Consider the following 23,483-nt stretch of genomic DNA (forward strand, 5'->3'; position numbering starts at 1 on the left):
TTGTCAGCCTGATGCAGCAGGCAAGAGGATCCCCAGCTCCAGGGTGTCCCTGAGGAGGAAGCTGAGCTGCAGGAAGGCAGATCTGCAGATGCCCAAGATGGGTCCCCCCTCCCTCTCTCTTGGCTGATTGCTGTGCCTGGCCGCTGGTTTGAGGGGACCAGCCAGATTTAACGGGTAACACACCTACCGGACACCCTTTTGTTTTCCACTGGGAGCTGAGATCCCCCGTAACTTCAGTCTTCCCAACCAGAAAGTGAACGACCTGTTCATCGCACCCACACGCGCACACACACGCACACACGTGTGCTCACGTGCACAAGCACCACGTGCAGAGGCACGACAGGGAAGTGATGGGTCACCCAGAAGATCAGTTCATGGCCATCGTCCAAGTGTTATTTCCCTAATGCTTCTAGGCATTCATAAAAACCAAAAGTTCATCCGAAAGGAAACTAATTTGGATGCTCTTTTCAGTTTTACCCCTAATATTTAATTCTTTCATCAATGTAATGTCTGTAAAGGTCTCTTCATTCCTTCCTATACATTTCTCATCACTTTGATGATGAGTTTCTCTTTGGTACATAGTATACCTTAGACAAAAGTATTTTAACGGCTGAATTATTTTTACTTTAAAATTTGTTCAGAGATTGTGGATGGGATTATCTAAAAATGTGTGTGTGTACATATACTTATGTGTATACCTATAATGGGCATATATAATTATATATAAAAATATATATGTGATGGGTCAACCCACCACAGTTAGCAAATATTAAACTTAGTATAAATGTAATGTATAATCTTGTAGTTTTGGCTAAACAGTAGGAAAAAGATCTGCAAATGTTACCTTCTTGTGATAAAACGGGACAAATCTTTTGAATAAGGCAGAAAAAAAATCATGTGGTATCTTTATGTTAAGAATTTTCACAATAAAATTACCAAAACCAGAGTACCAGAGTTACCATGTTCAAGCACAGCCTTTAGTTCTGGAGAGATGACTAATCCCAGTAAACATGCAGTAATTCTTGAAGACATCCCATTCAAAATGCTGGGGCTATCCACGATGCCAAAGATTTTAAGAGGAAACATGAAAAGAGTAGGATTGCATGCCTGGAATGGGATTGCCGCCTTGTTTTGGGCAGCTGTTTTGGTCCCAAGACTGTTTCCCAATATCATTTTGATCTCTTATCGAAAGTTCATAGCAGGTGTGGCTTCAGTTCCGATTAGGCTGCAGGCCACTTTAAAAACCTGCCACCTGTTTTGCCAAACAAATCTTTGCTTGAAAGATTGCTGAAAAAAACACCAGATGTTTATATTTTTTAACATAGTAGAAGGTTGGCTGCTCCTTCAGATAAAGCCCTATACTAGAAAAGCAAGGCAGAAGAAACAGGCTAGCCCTGGGCTGAGGCAGAAATGAAAAGGAGTTTTATATCCAAGTTTTCACAGTTTCCTAGCCATTTTGAAGCCCTAGAAGTTAACAGCCAAGCATGAAGGAGCAAAAAACTTCAAGCTTTCAAAGTTCATAATTGACAATACTATCAAGATGAAAAGGAAGAAAAGTCTATTGTATTGATTGAAAAAATAGTCATTCAAACTTCAGCGTTATGGCTCTTTATATGGATGGAAGTGCTAAAATAAGCATACAAAGCTACATTTTCTTTAAAAATGCACATACAATATACAATCTGCAGGATACGATTGTATTGTTTTTAGCACTGGTGAATTAAGGTTGACATAATTGTTCAGGAATATGTATTCTGAGCCCAACTGATCATTGTGCTGCTCCAGCCCTGCAGCCACCTAACCCCACTCCTTCAGCTACTGCTGCAGTAAATAAAACCTGCTGTTGCCTCAGCCTTTAAGTAGTTTGCCAGCACTCTGCTCATGCAGAAGGAAGAACGCAACCAGACTCACCCTCTGTATAGCATCAGATTGTCTGCTTTATTCCTTTTTGGGACAGTCTTGTGAATTTTGAGGTCCACTTTCATTCAGAAGCCTGGTGCAGTTCTTGGGTGGTTGTGCATGAGCAGAGATGCTTCCAGGCATACCCCTCTTGAAGTCACTCGGGCGATGAACATGTGCTGAAACAGATGCAGTCTTTAATAGGTTTTAATCACTGCATTTGAACAAGGTTGCCGAGTTGCTTTGATGTTGCCCAGGGCATGTGACATGTATAAGGGAGTTTCCTATTTCCATTTATTAACTCTTGGTTTAGGGTTAAACTATTTATTTGCGCTTTACTGTCAGATAAAGACTGCAGGTGAAATGATTGATTGTGAAATGTCAGCTTTTTAAATCTCATGGATGCTTCCTGATCTCTGAAGGTTAGTGGTTCAACTCTACTTGGTGTGATAATTTTAGTGTGTTGATGCAGGGTGATCCCAGATATGGCACTGAACTTGGCACAAGGGAGATATGTTTTCCAAGCCGAGACATAATTTTAGTCATTCTTACCAAAGTTACCCAATCTGCAGTAGTGCAACAGTGATTTATTTTTTTTTATTTTATGGAGCACTTGGAGAGCCAGAGGTGAATTCCTGGTGCTATCAATATTACCCTGTGATGAAATGAGGTGACAAAAATAGCTTGGGCAAAAATGGGGTTTGCTAGCATTTCAGGAATGACAGTCTATATATTAGAAATGGTGATAAAGCACCACAGTCTACATTTGAATGTATAATGTCTCAGAATTTGTTCATTAAGACACAAAATGATAAACCTTTGGGCTTAGCCGTGAGTCCCAGTGAAGCCAGGAGAAGGACTTACACAAAGAGGGCTGCAGGATCAGTCCTTAAACATCTGCTATTGTTTCCCAGAAATAAATGGAGCCTGTGATTTCATAACATCATTTTGATGGATGCTTGGTTATTCCTTTTTTCAAGTGGGACTGCAGCAGTGGCTCTCCTTTGCTTCCAAACATCCTTTGTATTTTTCTCAGCAAGAGGTGAAGATAACAGATAAGTGGCAGCACCGGGCCTGTGTTTGGATTACCACGGACTATCCAAGCGCTCTTTGCAAATAGGTGGAGGATGTAAGCTGAGCTGGCAATAAGATTCTCATGGGTGGAGGTGAGGACAACATCTGTCTTTCCTATCTTGTACTTGCCAAGGCTTTTTGTTGTTCCTGAACTCTCTCATGAATATAATATGTGGATTTTTGTCTGATCTAATGAATGCAAGATTTAGAGATTTAGAAGGAAAACATAATCCAGATGTGTGCTGCAATTCCTGACTCAGGTGACTGCATTTTAAGTAGTAACCTTTTCCAGTATGTTCCACACAGCATATTGATTATCTTGCGAAACTGCTGCTTTTGCGAATGGTCAGAATAGAGTTGTAAGAGCATCGTGATTAATAAGCTATCGCAAGGCTAAAACATCAATCATTTGTCTTTTGTTTCACCGGTTGTTGCCACATGCAATGAATCCAAGGCTCAAAGACTTGGCTTTAAAGCGGGACTGCAAATTTAGGCTAGAAGCCCTTTAGCAATTCAGCCACAGCTTGCTTTATCGTGCAGCAAAGCCTGTTGCAGATGTGAGCAGAGCGGAGTTTCAGACTGGAAGACTGCCCACTGCTCTGCGAGGTTCTGGTGTCCAGCCTCGCGTGTGCTCTCTGTTCCAGCGTGGAAATGACGTTCCTGGCCTGTTTGAAATTAGGCTTTCACTCCAGATAAACAGCTTCCTAGAGCATCAGAAGATGCAGTCTGGGGAAGAAGAGAGAGAAGAGCAGCAAGCAAGAGGAGTGACCTGCTAAAATCTGGAGCGGCTGTACCAAGGCGCATACTGTGTGCAGTCTTGCACGTTTGCACCTGTTCTTCCTTTCAGTTACAATTGTATGTAGTTCGATTGCACACAATTTCAGTGGCAAATGCTATCAAGTACACAAGGCATACTGAGTGCAAAAAAGCATGGAAACGCTTAATAGAGCTAATTGCATGGTCTTAATCAGAACAATCTTCCCTCAGAAAATGCAGGTCCTCTCCAAATGTAACTGTTTCTTAGAATATTTTAACATCTGCAAAACACACGCCAGTGCGTTACAAATTCATCCTTTTCGTAAACATTTGGTGAAAGTTTTCGCATAACAGCTTTTTGTCTAATTTGAAATGAAAATAAGTCCCAGTATGTCAGAATTCTTCATAGAACGGAGGATTAATTATTCTGACCAACTGCAGACATCCGACAAGTGATAGGAAACAGCCTGTGTCTGAATGGACTGTGGCCGCGTGGAGGTCTAAGCTTGTGCTTACATAAGGATTATTGTGGAATACAATTACAGAAGTAAAAGTTTTTTACATTAACGAGGAGAAATATCATAAAACCGTTGTCAAAATATAGATTATATGAATTCCATCACGTATGGCAAAGCTAACTAGAAGTTCTCGATTGCAGTGTTATTGCAAGTCCCTCATAGTCAAGGGTAACAGGTCCGTTTTGGAGTGTGGGAGTGCAGACTTTGCAGGCAAAACATGCATTTTACTGTCTGCAGCATCTCTCAACACATAATGAGGGTTGTTGCTGTATTTGCGTCTCCTTGTGCATCTTCCTCTTTACGTGTAGTTCTTGCCCAGTATCCTACTGGTTTGTGGCCAATGTTTTTCATCATACTGACGTGCTGTTGCCTGCTAGGATTTTGACAGTGCTGGCCAGTAAGTTCTTGACTTTCAAAGTTCTTGAAGCATTTTTTTGAGCAGCAAATCACTTGAGAAATTTTGATTAGCCAATGGGGATAAAAAAAATCTACTAAACCTTTTCTGTTTAAGGGATTAAGCGATAAACCATGGAAATATTTGAAGAAATTAAAAAAACAGATCTGAATATTTTGAGATATACATGTATACACATGCATACAATGAGCGTACTACCTGGAGACATGATTCAACTTGATTGCTGTACAAACGAATGGAAATGGTGTCCTGTATAAAGTGGAAGCTGGGTTGATGACATGGAGGGACCGTGCACAAATGTATTTCATGCACAAGCCGGCACGTTCCCTAATCAGAATTAACTTGAGAGAAAGCATCGCCAGGTTAGAATGGCCTCCAAAGTCTTAAAGCCCTGCTGCAGTACTTTTTCCCCAATACCCCTTAGCACAAGCAAATTATGCTAGATGACTGCATGCCTTATTGTCTTCTTTATCCATTTCTGAAGTTTGGTCGAGCTTTAGGAAAAAAGGTCTTTGTCCTTAGTTCCTGACATTGCATATAAAGGACAGGTCAGCTTGCATATACTTCTCATGATGGGAACTACTTCAATCACATTTCCTGTAACTTCATGTTTCTAGGCCAAGTAATCTTGCATTTGATTAAGTAAACACCTTTGTCCTAATGACTTTATGCCTCCTTTAAAGGCGTTGCTGTACCTATTGTTCTACAAATTTGTCAGCCCGTTATTCTTTTTTTTTTTTTAAACTTATCGGTGAAGTATAAGTCAAAACCAAATAGAGAAGACATTTTGTTCTTTTATCATTAGTATGGAAAGTCCAAATGAGAAGCCAAGTTTTGCATGGTACAAGCGATTAAAAAATAAAAAAATCTTAATGAAGGAACAGATTTCTATGTTTTGTTGGTGATGTCGTGAGAGGAAGCATGCAGAGAAAGGAAGATGAAATAAAGAAAATCTGGGTCCAATATTGACCTCAGCTAATATTACCAGCGGCTCTACTTCACAGATTTGCATGAAAGTCCTTTCCTACGTGCCACTGCAAGCAGTATGTGTTGGTTTCTTTATATTACATTGCCCCAGACACTGGTTACTAGAACCGAAAGGCTTCATTTCTGAGATGTCATGAGACTATGGTATTGTCATGTGAAATCCAGGAAGATGACCCATCAACTACTTAAATTATTACCATAAAGGCACAAAACTTGGCAAGATTGAAAGGAGCCTTATAATGCATCTGTTTTATAATATTTATTAATGTTTACGTTGCTTTATCCCACTTATTTTTTGAAGTTGCCAAACTGCTCCGGTAACAGTGTTAATATGGATGAGAAAAAAGGATTAACATGTATATGAGTAATGAAAAGTATTTACTAGAAATAGAACTGGCATCCATATGTAAAAAAACATTGTCACTATTAATAGTTTTGTCTATGTTTATATGTGGACAGACCATGCAGCTATTCTTCATGATGGTGAATGCTGACAATTTTTATATTACATTTCATCCGGGAGCTTGCATTTAGAATTATAGCAGAAAGCACATTTTTAAGTCCCTGTATTAAAGAAAGAAATACCTGTACTGCTTTCTTCAGCTATTAAGTACCGTAATTTGCTGTTAGAGCCTTCCTTTCACAACTTAAATAGGGTTAAGGCTTGAAGGCTTTAATTGATAAAGACAAATCAAGGATAGAGAAGATGAAACAATGCACGCAAGGAGCAGCTGATGGACATTTTTTACCTGGTTTTGGGGATACCAAATTATGCCAGTTATCAGACAGTCTTGTAGAGCTGAGAAGTGCTTCATGTTTCTTGATGCTCTTTCTATGCTTTCGCACAGTATGAGTTTCACGTGAGGTTATATCAGGTTGCATTAGCTCTGATTGTTCAGCATCACTGTGTCTTGCAAGGTCAGCGGATTCAGAAATGGCTGGGCCAGAAATCCTTATTTTTTAAGATCATTGAGAGGAAGAAAGGCAGCAGTGTCCAACCCTGGACACACGGCTTTCACCCATGTGTGGCAGAAAACTTCTCCCTCTGCATGAGGACGTGCAAGGACAACATACTTCACCTGTAGCGGTTGCTGTTAAATTGGCATCACCGGTCCTGCTTGCATTTGACAGAGAGGGCAGTCGGTATGACTGCCTGAGTCCCAGCTGACAGGAGGAGTAGCGGAACAGGTGCTAAACATAGCTTCCATGTTTCCCACACTGAAACCTCAATCTCACTTATGTGCAAGAAGGGAAAAGATGGTTAAAGAGTTAGGGAGGAAGTAAGGCTAATTCTAGTTTAGACCATCTTCGCCAGTTATGCTGACTCCTCAAAATTATGCAAAAGCTTAGGTGGCCAGTTCAGCTTTTGTAATTTGCTCAAGGGAGGGACAATACATGTCCTACTGTCCTTCATGACAGGCCAGCAAAGTTCGGCGAGGACTCAAAGTAAAGTGTCAGAGATGCTCGCTATGGTAGAGTACACATTAATAAGCCTTCCCCACACGGACCGACCCAACAGTGTGCAAAATTGGCAGAAACTCAGTTATTCCTACAGAGCCTTTACAGACCTGTCAGCGTGCACTAACTGATAATGAGCAAGATGGAGTGCAGATGAGCGTTTGCTCTTAAATCAGAACACAACTCTAGCAATTGAGTTTTTTGGTTTTTCTCCATAAGTAACTAGGCATTTTTTCATGAAATGTGAAGTCTGAGTCTGTCTCTTGGGTTCATTTATGTTTGTCTTGGTTTTGTCGTAGTCTTTCAGATATTCGCACAATGCTTATTAATTTGGCTCATACTTCCAGTATTTGCTGTCTCCCTCAGGAAGTTAAAATGTGCGTACTTTCCCTCTTTGTGCAACATAATAGGCACTCATAGCACAAGCAGTATTTACTGTCATTAGTAATGCCAAAAAATAGAAAACCTGTATTTTTTTGTTCACATTTATACTTACTGTAAGTATTCCTAAATTAACTTACATTAGATGGCATCAGGTTTAATAGGAACCAGAATAGATTTGCTTTGTTTCACTTGTGTGGGGGAGGACGAGAAACATATCCATTATATAGTGTTTGATGCCTATTTTGAAAAGTTCTATTAGTAAATGGTTTACAGATTAAAATAATATTATGCCTGTTATATTTGTAATCTGCTATCTGCTTTCTCCTGTACAATTCACACTTTCATGTATTTACGGGAGCTAGCTCTTCCAAAATTAACATTTCATTAGACCTTTTTTGGTTCATGTATTAGCTCTACAGTGGGGCAGAGAAGAGGGAACTGGCAGTAAATAGTTTCAGGCATGGGATGCACTGTGATCGCCTGGCCAGGCTGTGTGTGTTTATTGATATATAGATATAAATATAGACATACAGATATAAATATAGGTGTGTATATATACACACACATATATATCTAGATGTGTATATATATACATATATATAAATATATATACATATATATACATATCTTCATGAAAAGCTCTCATGGACTGTTGAGAAAGGACTTTTTATTTTCCTTCCATTGTAACATTTTCTTTCTTTAGTTCTTGTGATATGATCCCTGCTACTTTACCATACAAGTCCCCTTGCTGTCTCTCAGCTCACTGTAGCCAGGGAGCAATCTTTGGGGAGCAAGGGACCCGCAGTCATCTCCTCCCACACCTCCTTGAAAAGCAGGAGCCATCTTCAGGCTTTCTCAGAAATGGCTCACCAGAAAACCTTCAGACCACCAGCAGCACCAGCAGTTTTTAGCATGACTGGGCAGGCCAGAGAGCCAAAGGAGTCTGAGAGGCATGCCAAAAAGGAGAGATGTTATCCTGGCATCCCTTCTGTCTCGCAGAAGCACGTTCACACCCCCAGAGACCCAAGAGGCAGCAGTTTGGTAGCTGGGCGCAGGCTGGGGGAAAAGCGTGCAAAGCAGGGGTGCTAACTGGGGCGTAAATATTAATGGTGGTAGCCTGGCGGTGACCTTACATCTGAACAGCAGCAATGCAAAGGTGCAGATCGCTGTCTGATTTTTGCATCCTGGCCTGTGCTGGGAAGCATTAGTCTTGGTGATTCAGTCACGACTCTCGTGGCATTTGGAGGGCTGCTTGAGAGCCCATTCCCCAGGTCCAGAGATTAAGGGGCGATCTCAATTTTAATGAGAAGTAAGAAAAAGAAAATGATGTTCCAGCCCTTGCGGTTGCAGAGAAAACGATCAAACGATCAGAGTGCACCCCAAGGGCTCACAAACTAGGCGAATAAAAAGAATGATAAATGTATACCGCCCTAAAATGATACAAGTACAATCGCTGCTGATTTTTAGGGCAGCATGGGACTGCCGGAGCTTGTGCAAAGCCCTCTTCCAGCAGGTGGGGAAGGTCGGAGCTGGCAGGCAGCCACTCTGCTTCCCAGAGCCGTTGGACTCCCATCACTCTGGCTCTTGTCTCTCTCCCCTCTCTACCGCATCCTCCTCTGCTGACAGGGCCACATGGTTTTACTGTCCCCCCCACCGGCTGCCAACAGCGGGCCCACACACGCTGCCTCGCCAAGGTGCGGTCCCACACCAAGCACCCTGCCCCAAATCTGGCTTGGGCTGCATTCCCCCCACCCTGGTGTCCCCATCTTTGGCCCCTGTGCCTCCAGCCATCGCCAGCTGGCTGCTGCCACAGCTGCTGTCATCTGGTCCTCCACCGGCCTGGTGCTGGGGCTTGCTCCCCGGCCATGGGAGGGAGGGAAGGAGGGAGGGAGGTGCTGGGCTGCCCCCTGCCCCGTTTCGTCTCAGGGCAGAGCTGTAGTGCCAGGGTGGAAGGAGGGAGCCATGCTTTGGGTTACCACCCATTTGCATCCTTACGCCCCGTGTTCACACCAAGTAGCCCACGGAGAGGCGGACTTTCCTTGGAAGGCTGCTTTTGGAGGGGTGTCCCCCTGAGCCTGCATGGTGCTGGGGGCCAGCGGGTGGGCGGGAGCCTGAACCGGCTCCCATGGCCAGGGAGCCTCAGCTCAGGCAGGATGGGTCCCTCCAGCAGCATCAGCCCTTCCCACAGCTTCCCCATGGACCCTGTGGGGACGCTGCCTGCCTGAGCCGGCCCTGGCCACCACCTCGCTCCCATGGCTCGTTTCCAGATAATGTGGGGAAGGAGTTGGTGCCAGTGTGTGGTGGTGGGAGAGAGGGTGGCCTTTGTTCCTTCCAGTCTCCAGCCACCACCAAGGGGCCTGCTGAACCCTGCTGCCCTCACCTGCTGCCATGGTGAGGGAAGGTGGCTGGAGAAACCCTTCCCACAGTGCCGGAGCAGGATGCCCAGCTGGCCATCCCACCAGGAAGGGTTGCCACGAGAGAGAGAGAGAGGCGACTGGTGGGCATGGTGTCCTCTCGGGGCTGGTGGCGGGCACCTTTGAGAAGCCGGCGGTGGATGCTGGCAGAAGGAGCAGGGTCCCTGAATCAGAGGTTGCGCCCAGCTGTGTCTTGACTCCTTGTCCAGAAGGGACTTGGACTCAGTCCCAGAGGAAGGAAGAGGAGCTCCCAGTGAGTCAGCAAGGCATGGCGTGCGGTCACTTCTTATACAGGGGCAGTTAAAGCAGCGATGGCAGCTTGCTTACGATCCCGGCAGATCTTGCCCTCTGCATCCCTACCTGGGGCTCCAGAGGCCCGAACTTCACTGCCTCTCCTGCCCTGTCCTCCCTCCCAGCTCCTGGCCACTATTCCCAAGTGTTTGGGAGCATGTGTATGTGCATCTTCTCAGCCTCTGGTGGGAGCATCTCCTCAGGTAAGGGATTGTCTTCCGACCATATGCTGACAGCATGTCTGGCACCATGAGTCCTCACCTCCACCAACAGCACTGGCGTGCCTAAGAAGTAATTGGCATTTAAGCAAGTGACTGGCTGTTCATATTCTTGTGAGATGGACGAGCCCTTTTTTCCTGGGAAATATTGTAATGTCTGCTATGAAACATGGTCACGCTGACTTCTCTGGTTTGCAGGAAGCGTTATCAGTGGTGAGTGAAGACCAGTCCTTGTTCGAGTGCGCCTACGGATCACCCCACCTTGCGAAGACAGAGATGACGGCCTCCTCCTCCAGTGAATATGGGCAGACGTCAAAGATGAGTCCGCGTGTTCCCCAGCAAGACTGGTTGTCGCAGCCCCCGGCCAGAGTCACCATCAAGATGGAGTGTAACCCAAACCAGGTTAATGGGTCAAGGTAATAAGGCCAGTGTTACTGTTGCTCAAGTGCACTTTTTCTTGTGATGGGTGTAGCTCAGTTGTCTAAATCTGTGAATCTAGCGCCATTTTAGATGCCCCAAGATATCCCACCTGGCCGCCAGCTGCTGTCCTAGAAGCCTACAGGTCTCCCGCACATGGTGGGTCACACCTGCCAGCCCTGTTCAGGTATTATGGAGAGTCTCAAATGGTGCTAACTGTCACAGTCTTTGCATGAGCTTGTGCAATACCTTTCTGTATTTCCTCTGACTGTGGGTCATTTTGGTTGTGAACTTGCATTGCACACTTGGTGAAAGAGCATATATTCAAGTTAGCAAATAGTTAGTTTGATGTAGTCTGAGGCAGCGCCACTGATCCATCCAAGGGTGCGGTGTATGTGATCTACCTCTCAATGGAAGTTGTCAAAATACAGTGGTTTGGGCAGTTGCCTTTGCTCTAAACGTAACCAGAGAAGCATAGGAAGTGGATTTTTGTAATGGTAGAAGGAGTGAACGATTGGTCTTTACATTCACATTTACTGTAAACATAGTGCCAAAAAGCATAACCGTGGAGTTGGATTTAAGAAGAGCTCAGGCTGGAGAAACAGTGTATGTATGGAGGCAAGCAGGGGAGTAAAAAGGAACAGGAAAAGAAATTATTCAGCTCAATGGGCAGTAGCCATAGCATGTCAGTGCATTAATTGTTGTCTTGGGACTTTTTTTATGAATGTCACTATGAAGGAGAATTGCATCGATTAAGCTGAAAGAGTAACAGAGTGGATTTGTGAATATTGATTGGTGGCTCTCCCAAGCATAGGAACGCTCTATGGGTTTTCTTCCGTCTGAAAAAGCACAATGAAGATTTTTTTTTTTTCAAGGAAACTATCCAAACAAGTGCTTTCCTGTTTAAAATGCCTGACTGTCAAAACAGCTTTCCTTTGGTGTTGCTGAAGGGCAGAGGTCCAGAAAGAGTCGGTTGCTCACAATTGTTGGTGATGTACCAGCGAAGGCTGTGCTTCACATCTCTCTGCCACAAACACCCACCTACTAATCTCATCTCCCAGCATCAGTTATTTAGACAAACCTCAGCCATGGGCACTGTGGTTACTGTTCACTCGTGCTGTGCTCATGTGATGAGCACCACAAGCCGGGCAAAGTGGTTTGACAGCTTATCACACCTACACTTTTCAGTGGTAAGAATGGAAACTGTGCTGAAGTCAAATCAGAATTTCCAGTGAAGAGTCAAAGATTTGAGATATGTAGAAATAAATGGTGAACTGAAGTTACAAAGAATTAGGGGAGGTACTCTTCTAAGCCTACTTATTCAGAACATGTTTACAATCAATTTCAGTGAGGTTTTTTTTCTTTTTTTTCTGCTGAGCAAATGCACAGATATAATCACAAATGGAGTATTGATTCAAAACCAGTTTCACCTGCTTCCTAAAATTACCTGACTGTTTGTGCTGGCATTTCTGTAAGAGAACTGATCACTGTTTTTCTCAGTGTAAATTCCATAAAGTGCATTAGAGTAGGTAATTAGTGTTAATTGTTACTGAGATTAGTGGTAGTAATTTGTAATGTTATACGTAACTAAAGTCAGTCGTACACAGAGCCCTACTTTGGCATACTCCCAGATCTTAAGGAGGAGTCTAGATGATACAGATCCATTTGAAATGGTTGGTCAATCACATTTTTTTAAATACTCAAGCCAGAACCCTGAATTTGCTGTAATGGATTCCTGCAATACGTAACTAGCCTGAATATTAAAGCTCAGTTTGTGAATCACAGACATTTGGCTGTTGCTGTGATGGTTTAAGGACAAAACTGTAGGTGGTAATACTATCTTTTATTAGCTGAAACCTTGTCCTGCCTAATCCTAATCCTTGTTAGAAACCCTGGTAATGATTGTAGTCTGCTTTAGGAGGTCAGGACCCTTACAGAGTCCAAAATGCGTGCCCATAGTCAGCTAAATTGGGTCTCCAGGCAAACCTGTATAGCATGTGGGTGAGAGAACGGTGTAGGAAATGTGCTGTCACATACCAGCATGCCCCCAAACCAGCAGAGACTGGTAAGAACCCTTCTTTGGGAGCTCCAGGCACTAAAGCACCTGGCTCCTGCAGGGGCTGCCTTGGTCCAGAGGGGGCCATGGACCCTGAGGCCCCCCTGCTATTGCGGGGTGCTTGGAAGGCAGCCGAGCCCTGCCTTGCTATCCAAGAGACTTGGAAGTGTTGTTGTGGATGGATATCTGTTTGTGCGTGCATCTGGGAGGGATCTGGTGCTCAGTGCCTTTGCTTCTCTCCCGGGGGATGTGCCGTCATTGGATAAAAACAGAAGTGACCCAGGGAGCGGGAAACCGCAGCGCAGCCACCAGAGCAGAGTGTCCCAGCTGCGGGACTGGAGTTAGGCTCCCCGTCTCTCACCTGAACCCCCAGTTCACGTGTTGCTGCCTGCCTGGCAGCCCAACTTCAGCAGGCAGGACAGGGCAGGCTCGTGTTCAGCGTATCGTAAGATGCCTGGTGGATGGGGGCATGCACTCAGGCTGGGGGAGGCCCACAGTCCGTATCTCCCAAATCTAAGCTATGTTCACCTTGTATATGTGAACTCAGAATACTTTCCAGGGATGGATGAGCATTCAGAAGCCCTGAATTAAACAGGCTGTTTGGAGGTATCTTCATAATGCCTATCATTTCTCCTTCCTTTATGGTACTTTCTATCAGTGTGTGCATGCATTGAATGATTTAGGGCGATGCTTAGGCTACCTGCACAGCCAATAGACAGGAATTGGCCCCTGGTTTAGGTTCCCCAAGCTGCTCTTTGCAAAGAGAGGTGATTCTGTGATTCTGTGTGTATCTTCCCTTCTTCAGAGGTATCCAGATCTCCACACTAGCTGCATAAAATATTTGTGCATGGGGTCTGCAACTTTTACTAGCAGAACAGGCATCTAGTTTTGCAAGGATGTATAATCTAAGCATCAGTGGAATTGTCTTTAAATCAATCTTTTTTGATCAGTCACAAGGCATAATTTTGATTCTTACTTTTCCAGCAGAACTGTTAATTTTTATAAAGAGGTGGCACCTAGGAGTTGCCAAGGCATCTGGAACCCAAGTAACACACTTTTGCACCATCCTGACCACCATTACCACCATTACAGAAGTAAAGAGATGAAAAGAAGAAATTCTGGGTACCTTCTCTCTAAAAAATAGCTTAGATCTACCTACTCCATCACTAGGACTTGGAGTTTAGTGCAAATCAGCTGAGCAGCACTTGAAGATTCAGTTCTTGTTTTTTCTCTGCACAGCATCACTCAGAGGTGCTTAATGTGGTCATCATTAGAAAGTGAACAGGTCAGCCCTGGCCATTCTTTCCCAGTATCAACCAGTGTATAAGCTGGCACCCGGGCTACGCTGCCAGAAGCAAAAGTTACTGCTCTGAACAGCAAAATGTTTTTCATAAGAACACTGGTTTTCTAAAGAGCACATTCTGGCTGAAAATATGATAGGAAGAAATGTAATTCTTCCTATATTGAATTAAAAATAACCTGCAGCATTGGACCCAGGGTTTCATTTATTAATCTTGGATTTGACAGCCTCCTCTATTGACAGAGGAATGTGGAATTGCTAACTGGAGAAAACAAGGAAAATTCATACTTCACTGCAATTTCTAAGACATGGCATTATGCTGAAAAACAAACAAAGAAAAATCACTTACAGACTACCAAATATAAGAATAGATTAACAATACAAAAAAATTTTCATACATATATGCTTATACTTCATACAAAAATAAAAAATTATTGTCATTAACATATACTTTTTATTTAATCAGAAAACTACTATTTTATAAGGCCTAATGCATGCCTGAAAGAATAGATCTTAAGATTACACTTTTAATTGGGAGAACTAATATTGCCAAGTAATAAATATAAATACATTATGGCATTTCTAAAACTCTTATACATGTGTGCATGTGATATATATAGTGTTAATACTTTGGGAATTGTAATGCTTCCTAGTATGTGATATTCCTGCCAGTTGTAGAAAAAAGTGTGTATCACTCAAGCCTTGCATAAAACGGAATTACTCATTAGGAATATATTATTGCTAAATAATAATAACAAATATTCTGATACATTGATTAGTACTGTCAATACAGAAGTCACTACAGGTCAGTGTGATATATGCATCTCCTAAAATTCCGAAAACCATTTTTTCCTTCCTGAAGTCCTGCTAGGCCTTTGCCATTTTGTATGTTGGTGTTTCACTGGTTTCCTGACGGATTATCTGCTGTTTGTCACACGCATAATATCGGCCACAATTTATATGTGCAAATTAGTGGTACCCTGCCCTTCTGCCGGCTACTTTGCGTTTTCTTTTCTGCAGAAGCCGTCCCCACCCTGCTCTTTTCCAGTCCGTAAATTTATTTCCTTCAATGAAATGCTTAGTTCTTAAAAATGCTTCGTATGTTAAAAATTAACACATGCAGTAGCTACAGAGCTTGGAGCTGCTTTTCATTTTTAGTGAAACTGTACCTTCTCTGTTTACCCCCATTTTAAAATCTGGGTTGCCCCAAAGGAGTCTAAAATACCACAGCCGTGCTGCAGAGCCACAGAAGTGCTACCTCCAGGATCTCCACAGTATCCTCTGTAACCGTCTTCCTATGGGGGGAGCCTGGGTCAGAATAACACAGCGTAAAGAGGATGCAAAACAGGGTACCAGACCCCACAAAGAGGTAGCCAGAGAATAGTTAGCTTTATGGGTTATTTTTGCTGTCTGGCTCTCCCTTCTCACTGTGTTAGGCTGCTTCCTGGCCATATATTCTGTCGTCTGGAAGGGGGTATAAAATTTTAGGTGCTTACTAAACCTCTTACACAGCAACAATTAAGTACCCACTCGAAGTAGAAATGTACTCACTCTGCTAGGACTCTCCCCAGATATACTTTGGCTGTAATTGCCCTGCATTACATCTCAAAACATAACAGTCTCAAAAGTGGCATTCCTGTGAATACCGGAGAAATACCATTAGAATGAAATTAAAGGGTTATTTTCAGTGTGCTGCAGAGGGATTAACTACACAGTTTTCTTTAACAATAACAGTATTTTTTAAAACTAAACCCTGCTGCACAGCACCAGAAAATATAGCCTAAGGGCCTGCCTTAAATTAAATAAACCAAGAAAAGTTTAAATTAAAGCTGTCCTTTACCTTGCTGTTGTTGCATATGTAATGCAGATTGTCACAGGTGGTATCGAATTGAGTTTCTTCAAATTCATTATGTTGGTACAGCCATTATATTTCTTCCAGGTACATAAATCTAATGAGACCTTTTGTGCCAATCTTTCGCCTGCATGTAATAATGTTGCTTCCTGCTATTTTTTGCTCTTGAGTCAGACCAAAAGATTCACCCTGCTGTAGTCAAGGACTATAATACAAATCTGGAGATTGCATATGCCATACTGTTACTTACTGTTCTGTTTGTTTTATCAAATTAAGTACGAGCAATTCTATTACAATCCAATTCATGTTATGCGTTTCGGGTGAAATTCACTCCTGCAGCTATGGTCTCAGGAGGCCCCGGGTACTGCTTAAACAACATTTAAAATCTGTGGATTGCTCAGTGGTCTCTGAATACGCCCACCCATGGGACTCCACCGTGCCCATGGCGGGGGCTATACAAAGGTAGCTTGGAAGAACTGCATTTACTGGTAGGTAATAGGCCTTTTTAAGGGAGACTGAAGTGGAACACAGAGTCTTATTCAGGCCACAGATAAATTTCAGTTGCCGTGAGCAGTGTGATGATTTCATTGAAAAAGCATTTGGAAAGTTAGCTGCAGTGAAAGCACAGCAGAAGTTTTCAAACACAAGCTTGGCTGATACAGAAGTTTTAATGAAATACCAGAAATAATTATTTGTCATTAAGATTTAATCATGTGCAAAATGTTGGTTTAAGTGCTACCAACTGTTGCTTGAAAACCATTTGAGAATGAAATTATCACTTAATATATCTTTTATGCTAGCTCTTTAGGGAAATACCATTTTTCTTTGCATGTTACTGTTCTGAATTTTCATCAAAGAGCCTCTGTATTAGCTGGGTTGAATGCATCTGACACACAGGAGGACTTTTCAGAGTCTGGAGTGACCTCAAGTTTTTGGGGTTTTGTTTTTTGTTGTTTTTTTTTTTTCTTTTCCCTTTGATGTAAAGTCTCCTAAGTGGTGGCTATTCCGCGCTACACAAACCAGCAAATTAGAATGGGTAGCACTTGAGGTATCTATCTTGCGCAGTATAGCCACATGCCAGCTGATGTGCCCAGCCACTGAGGAGGGTGCATTCATCCATATGGAGCTCTGTATCGTCACCACGACAGAACCTGCTCCCAGGATCCGGGCTGTCGTGCTGTAAGCCCAATGAGGCACCTCTGCGTTATGCTGCAGTCTGTGGTATGATACTGGTGGATCTAGTTAGAGCATTTGCACACCTTGCTTGCGTCCAACACATGGAGAAGTTGGTCTGCAGTAATCACCCTGACGTCACTTGTTATTCAAGGGCATGGCTTTTTCCATCCCTGGCACACAACCCCGCAGCTGAGGCTCAGTGCCATCCCTTCCACATCTGGTGGCGTACCGCCGGCATGCAGACCTGGTATTCTTGGTAAACCTCAGCTCAGACTAAACAACAAGCGTGGTGCAAAAACCATGGCAGTCAATGAGACTCTCTCCTCTGTCTCCAACAGGGCTTGAGTCAGCCCCTACGTCAGTCCGCAGCAAAGCCGGGAGATCTGTCTTAAGAGGATGACTTTCCTAATGCACTTGTAGCAGCTGCCTATATAAAGTGATATTAATCTTGGGTAAAAAGATGTGGCGTTAGTTATCTCAGACTGATAATCTTTTTTCCCACTGACTGGGTGGTTGGTGGAGTGGCTGCCTACCAAAGTGGAAAAAATGAAAATTCAGAATCTTCTCCATGTAGGGCTTTATGTGTGACTACTTGAAGAAGTTCCTCTTTGCTCTGAAAATCCACCAGCTTAACATTAGTGTGTGTGTGTGCGTGCATGGTTTGGCTCTGTTCTTGAGGCAAATATGTTGCCAAGGAGAAAAACAAACCCAGCTCACCACTACTATAGCTACTTTTTTGCAGCTTTTAAGAGGGTTCTGGGCTGGCAGGTGCTTGCTAAGAAGCTTTACACGCTGGGATAATGTGTTCATTCATAATTGGCATGATTGCATTTTGGATTGACCACTGGTGCTTAAATTGCATGCTTAGCTTCAGGAGTTTAAGAAGGAGATGAGGATAGCCAGAATTTCAAAAGTGCTAAGCAACCAAAAGCTCTCATATGGGTAGTGAAATATAAAATTAGTCTTCAAATAATGACATAGGACCCCATGAGAGTTATGATCACTGTCATTATTTATGACTCTAGCTAGCATTACTGCTTTATTTCCAGTACAGTATTTACTGTGTGTAGAGCGTTTAGAGAAGGTGGTTGTGGTGTTCTCCCTGGCAGGCACGGCACAGGCACTGTCGGTAGGCAGGTTGTCTCTGACCCAGCACATTTGGAGATGGATCATTAGTAGGTGTTTTATTTTGATTAGGGTAGTATCAGTGGGGGCGTTCAGTATTTACAGCTTGGGAATAGCATTCTGAGACAAAGCGGAAGGTGAGTAAGAAAAAGAAAAGTGGCTAATCATTGACTTTACCATTTCACACCCGTCAGCCTCACAGCCGGATAATGCTAGTAATGAAAATTAGCAGACATTCCACAGACACGGGGGATTATGGTTTCCATACAAGATGTCACTTCTGTTTATGCCTAGAACGCTCTACTTTGCTAGCTTTCTATACAATCCCTGCCCACAAAAGAAGGCATATGTGGTTTGGGAAGGGCCCTGTCTCCTGGTATTTCATATTTTATGAAACCACAAATACAACAGTCTTACGAGCTCTTGAAATGAAATACAATTTGAGAAATGTAATCCATTACCATTATAATAGAATTTCTATAAAAATAATAAAAGAAAAACAAGAGAAAATAGGTCCTGAAAGTTATAGGCCAATTGGGAAGTCATTGTGGCTTTGGCCTAGCTATCACCATGTCAGACTTCAGCCTTCTCCCAGGCAGCAATCTAATTGTAAATTATGTATATACAGAACATCATTTCTTAGCTTTGGCTTTTAGTGACCCCCTTCCCTTCTTTCCCTTTCTTCACTCCAACCTCACACATAAGAAATATTGAAGTATTTGCACTAATGGAGAAATGACAACGTGCAGTCAAACTTAAACCAGCTGTTTCCCTACACTATGAACACAAAGAGCCAGGCCGGTAATATTTATAGCTTGACTGGCCTCTAGTGAGCCAGATGCTGACTGCCTTAATTTGCCATGATGGCCTTAAGGCTTGAAGCAGCTGTGGGCCGCAAGATAGCCAGGGAAAGTTAGGCAAAAGAAAAAAAAAAAAAAGAAGAAGAAAAGATTGTTTCAATTAGCTAAAGTTATTGTTTGATTGAAAATGAACGGCTGCTGCATATACAACTCAATAACTCAATAAACAAGCATCTTTTGTTTTGCTTACAAAAAGCCAACAACGTTGCATGTGTTGGCGTGTGGTGTTTGCTTTCTCCTTTCACTGGAGGAAGGAACGGAAGGCATCTCTATGTGCCACACTGCGACATCTCTGAGCAACCCTTGGGCTGGCCCCATGCAACCCTAAGCACCTACCGAGCCCGGGGCACCCCACACAGTGGTTCTGCCCCTGTTTTGGTTGCCGAGGGAGTGTGTTAGCATGGGGCCGCCCTAACCCAGCCTCTCCGTGGCCCTGGTCTGTTGAAGACCGGTTTGGTTGCCCCTGCGTTAGCCCAGCATGGAGCAGTGCACCTCCAAGACTGCGTGGCCCAGTGAGGACTTTGGTTTTCCTTTTTTTTGCCTTTCTTTTGTCTTCTTAGGACTGCCTTTGACACTCACCTTATAGCAAAGATAAACAGGCTGTCACCGTAGCTTCAGCATCAGCTTAAGCCAACTTTAGCCGGCGGTGTGTGTCCCAAGGGGCTTCCCTCCCTTCCACAGACCTCAGCAGCTCGCTCCCACCCTGGCTGTCCCCTTCCCTGTGGGCGAGCGTCGCCTTCACACAGCCGCCCAACGTGGGTGGGGGAGTGACTCAGGTTATAGCTAAGCACTGAGTTACGTACCCACCCACCCATTTATTTATTTATGCACGTACTTGCCAGGGAAGCAGCTCCCCAGCCCAGTTCACTAAGCAGTTGCGTGAGAGCCTGTGTGAGCACCCCAGGGATGTTTCAACCTGTGTGCATTTTCTGATGTTTTAATGCCCCTGTTATGCTGGAGTCCTCTGCAGGGAATTTTGCACTGCTTTCACAAGAAGCCTTGGAAGGGAAAAGAAAACCTCTCTTTTCCTTTCATTGGGACAAGTCTGGTGGTGCTCACGCAGCAGATTTAAGGGCAGGTGCCTGCACAGCAGCAGAGGGCTTGGTGCGCTTGCAGGGCTTGGCCTGGTGTATGCGCAAGAAGAAGCCGGGCAGCTGTGTCCAGCTGCAGTGCTGGGCAATGAGTGTGCGTGGTGGTAACCAAGCTCTGTCAAAGCAAGTCTTGAGGCCTCTGATATTACCACTGAGAGCACTTTTCGAAGTCTCCCTAAGAACCCATGGGCATCACCGTTGGTGCCAAGGAAGCAGCGCCTGGGGCTCTGCAGAGCTACTGGTGCAGCCACACTCCTGCTCCAGTGGCTGGGGAGCTCGGGCTTCTTCTCACCCAGGAAGGTCTGGCTGTCCTCAGTGATTGGTTCCCAAAGGGGAACCCACAGGAGGATCCACAGGTCCCCTCTTTGCATGTCACTGCTGTGGCAGGTCTCAGCAGACGTGAATCCCACTGGTTCATGAAGAGGAAGAGGGTGTAGAGAGGGGCAGGAAATGGGGTTTAGGGCTGCAGCTGTGGTAACCCTTTGAATTGATACTGTGGAGTAAAGTATGTCAGGTGTGCTTTAAGAAACAGCAGTGTACCTCAAAGAAATCTCAGGGACTGACCACTTTTTCAGCGACAAACCATTTTGGGGGTGTCAGTGCTTTGCTGACCAAATTCACTACAACTTGAATAATTACAGTGAATGGAGGCAAGCCTGAGCATGCTTTGCAATACACTCTGTATGAGCTGACCTTTACATGATGTCATTTTGGCTATGTTCGCCCAAATTATCTGAGGGAGCTGGCTTTGTGGAGCTCTCTGTCTTGTACTTAAGGACAGGATGGGGACATGGCAGCCCTACTGGGTCTGTTCCCCTCTTTCTCAGATCACTGGCATTACAAAATGGGACAGGAGAGGAGAGGAGAGGAGAGGAGAGGAGAGGAGAGGAGAGGAGAGGAGAGGAGAGGAGAGGAGAGGAGAGGAGAGGAGAGGAGAGGAGAAAAATCTGTATCTTGTAGGACAGTAGGAGAAAAATCTGTATCCAGTATCATGGTTTGTTTGCCAGAGCCTCACAGAGGAAAAGTTCCTGGTAGCTCAGTGTGTCCTCTGGCCTGACCAACCACAGGCTGCATGGGGCCCATACATGGCAAACTCTTCAAAGATATCCTTATACCCCTCTACTCTCGTGAGACCCCTTTTCTCTAAGTAGCCTCTGTAAGAAAGTTATCCAAGCTGTGTTTGTTAAATAAACTTATAAAGATATGTAGATATTTGGAGAATACAATTTTTCTCATATATTTCCCTCTGAAATTCAAAAATATCAGAGGTGTTTATATCACAGGAATGTCACAGAGATCATGTAAAATTTTGCTGATTCCTAATCTGTGTTTCTCTGGCACCTTGCATTTTAACACAACACAGGTGTTTTATGTCACATGGGGAAAATAGTAGCATAGTGAAGAGGAAAAAATGTGTTTCATACACTTATTTATGAACTTACATCTGCTTTCATCAGAGTCAATGGTTGGCAAAACTCCAATCGGCTTCAGTAGGAGTGGGCGCTAAATTTAATCATCAAATCAGCTCAATTCTAAGTAACCCTGAAAAAAGGCGAGGCTTCCAGGTCCAAGGACCCATGGAGAAATACTTTTTTCAATAGACATTTATCAGCTATCAAGAGCTGAATCAGCTCAGGACTGGACAAAGTGCCCTTGGGTAGCATGATTGTGGTCTTTCCACTTTTTTTTTTTTTTTTTTGGTAAATTCCAGGTGTAACACAGTATATTTACAAAGGGTAAAAATAACATGCAGCTGTGAAGAAAAACATATCAGGTTTCATTTCAGACCTGGAGCTTAGGATGAATCATTGCAAAGCTGCACCCTTTACACTGGGCACACTTTCAGAAAGCTGCTTTTCCACTGCCCCTGCTCCCCCGGTGGTTCAGAAATAAAGCAGACTCACAGAAACTCCTAAAAAAAGCCTTTGCAGACAATCACTCTCTTGTTGTTCTGGGCACTAAAAATACCATTTTCTAGTGTCTGCTTGCATTTTCAGTTTTGCTTTCTATACCGTAGAAGTCCATTCCAGCCATTTGAAATTAAGCCTTGGTTCAGTGGTATGCATAAGCACACGCTTAATTTGAAGTACCTGAGTAGTCCTGTTAGCTCCCATGGAGCTGCTTACATGCTTGAAGTTAAGCATGGTCTTAGAAGATTTGCTGAACTGGGGATTTGCTTGTCCACCCAGTAAGCTAACAGGACAAAACCCTTGACCGTCTGCTTCTGGTTTTTAATCAAAAGTCATGACTTATTTATGATCTTCTTCCCCACCCCGTCTGTTTATATTCAGATCAGAAAACCAGCTCAGAAGCCCTGTCAGATTGCCAAAAGCCGTGTGCTACTTACTGGATCTTTCACATCATTTACTGTTCAGTGTTTACAAGAGTGTTTTTAACGCACAATTGCCCACAGAAGTGGCGTAGGCTAATATTGATGTGGTATTTCATGTCAGCAGCAAGACTTTGATGTCACTATATCCCAAGTTCCTTTTCACAGAAAAACAAAATAAAGTAACTGTGTGAGTTAGGCCAAAGGATGCTACTAACTCTGTTTCCCAAAAACGTCCTTAAAATGTCAGTGAATGGGCTAAATGGTTCTTTCTGTTGTCTTTGTAATATAACTGACCTTGCGAGTCAGGGTGGGCGTCTGCACAGGTATAAGAGCAGGAGTTGGATGATGTTTCCAAATATACATTATTTAGTATCCAGACTCATTTATGCATATATGCCATTTGTATTTGTTAAGGTAAACAGAAAAAGCCAACGTTTTAGTCACAAGCAATCATCACAAAAGTTCTTTTTCAACATGTTTACGTCTGAAAGAAAAAGTTACTTTGTTTTGCTTAGCTCTGTTTAGACAGAAATAAGCTACATCCCAGAATTATATTTAGAGGTATGTAGTGGGATAGAAAAGTTAAACCTGAGAGAATAATGCCCAAGTATTCTGGTTCTGAGAGGAAAGGCTAAATTCACCGCCACTCAATGACAGGCAAGACCATGTGCGGACTGTATCTTCCCTTGTGGTTATTATTCAGTCCTGTGGCTGACAAAGCAGTTGTAGGACCTTTACACAAGGCAGATTTCATATGTAATATGTCATGCGGCACCCGAGATATTTTGTACCTGAAAAAGGTATGTGAAGCCAACATTTCCCAGGCAACATTCAAGGCCCTGTTCCTTCTCCTAAAGAGG

General features: G+C 43.6%; 1 protein-coding gene across 5 annotated transcripts in view; it reads left to right on the forward strand.

Annotated features, from left to right (window-relative positions):
* ERG (ETS transcription factor ERG) overlaps nucleotides 1–23,483 on the forward strand; it is a 65,592-nt gene that overhangs the window by 20,182 nt on the left and 21,927 nt on the right. For all 5 annotated transcript variants that reach the window (XM_054217586.1, XM_054217593.1, XM_054217569.1 and 2 more), the window contains exon 2: nucleotides 10,613–10,830. In XM_054217586.1, coding sequence (XP_054073561.1) covers nucleotides 10,613–10,830 — 218 coding nt within the window. The remainder of the gene's footprint in view (nucleotides 1–10,612; nucleotides 10,831–23,483) is intronic.

Source organism: Rissa tridactyla, chromosome 1 (assembly GCF_028500815.1).
Source record: "Rissa tridactyla isolate bRisTri1 chromosome 1, bRisTri1.patW.cur.20221130, whole genome shotgun sequence".
Taxonomy (NCBI): Eukaryota; Metazoa; Chordata; class Aves; order Charadriiformes; family Laridae; genus Rissa; species Rissa tridactyla.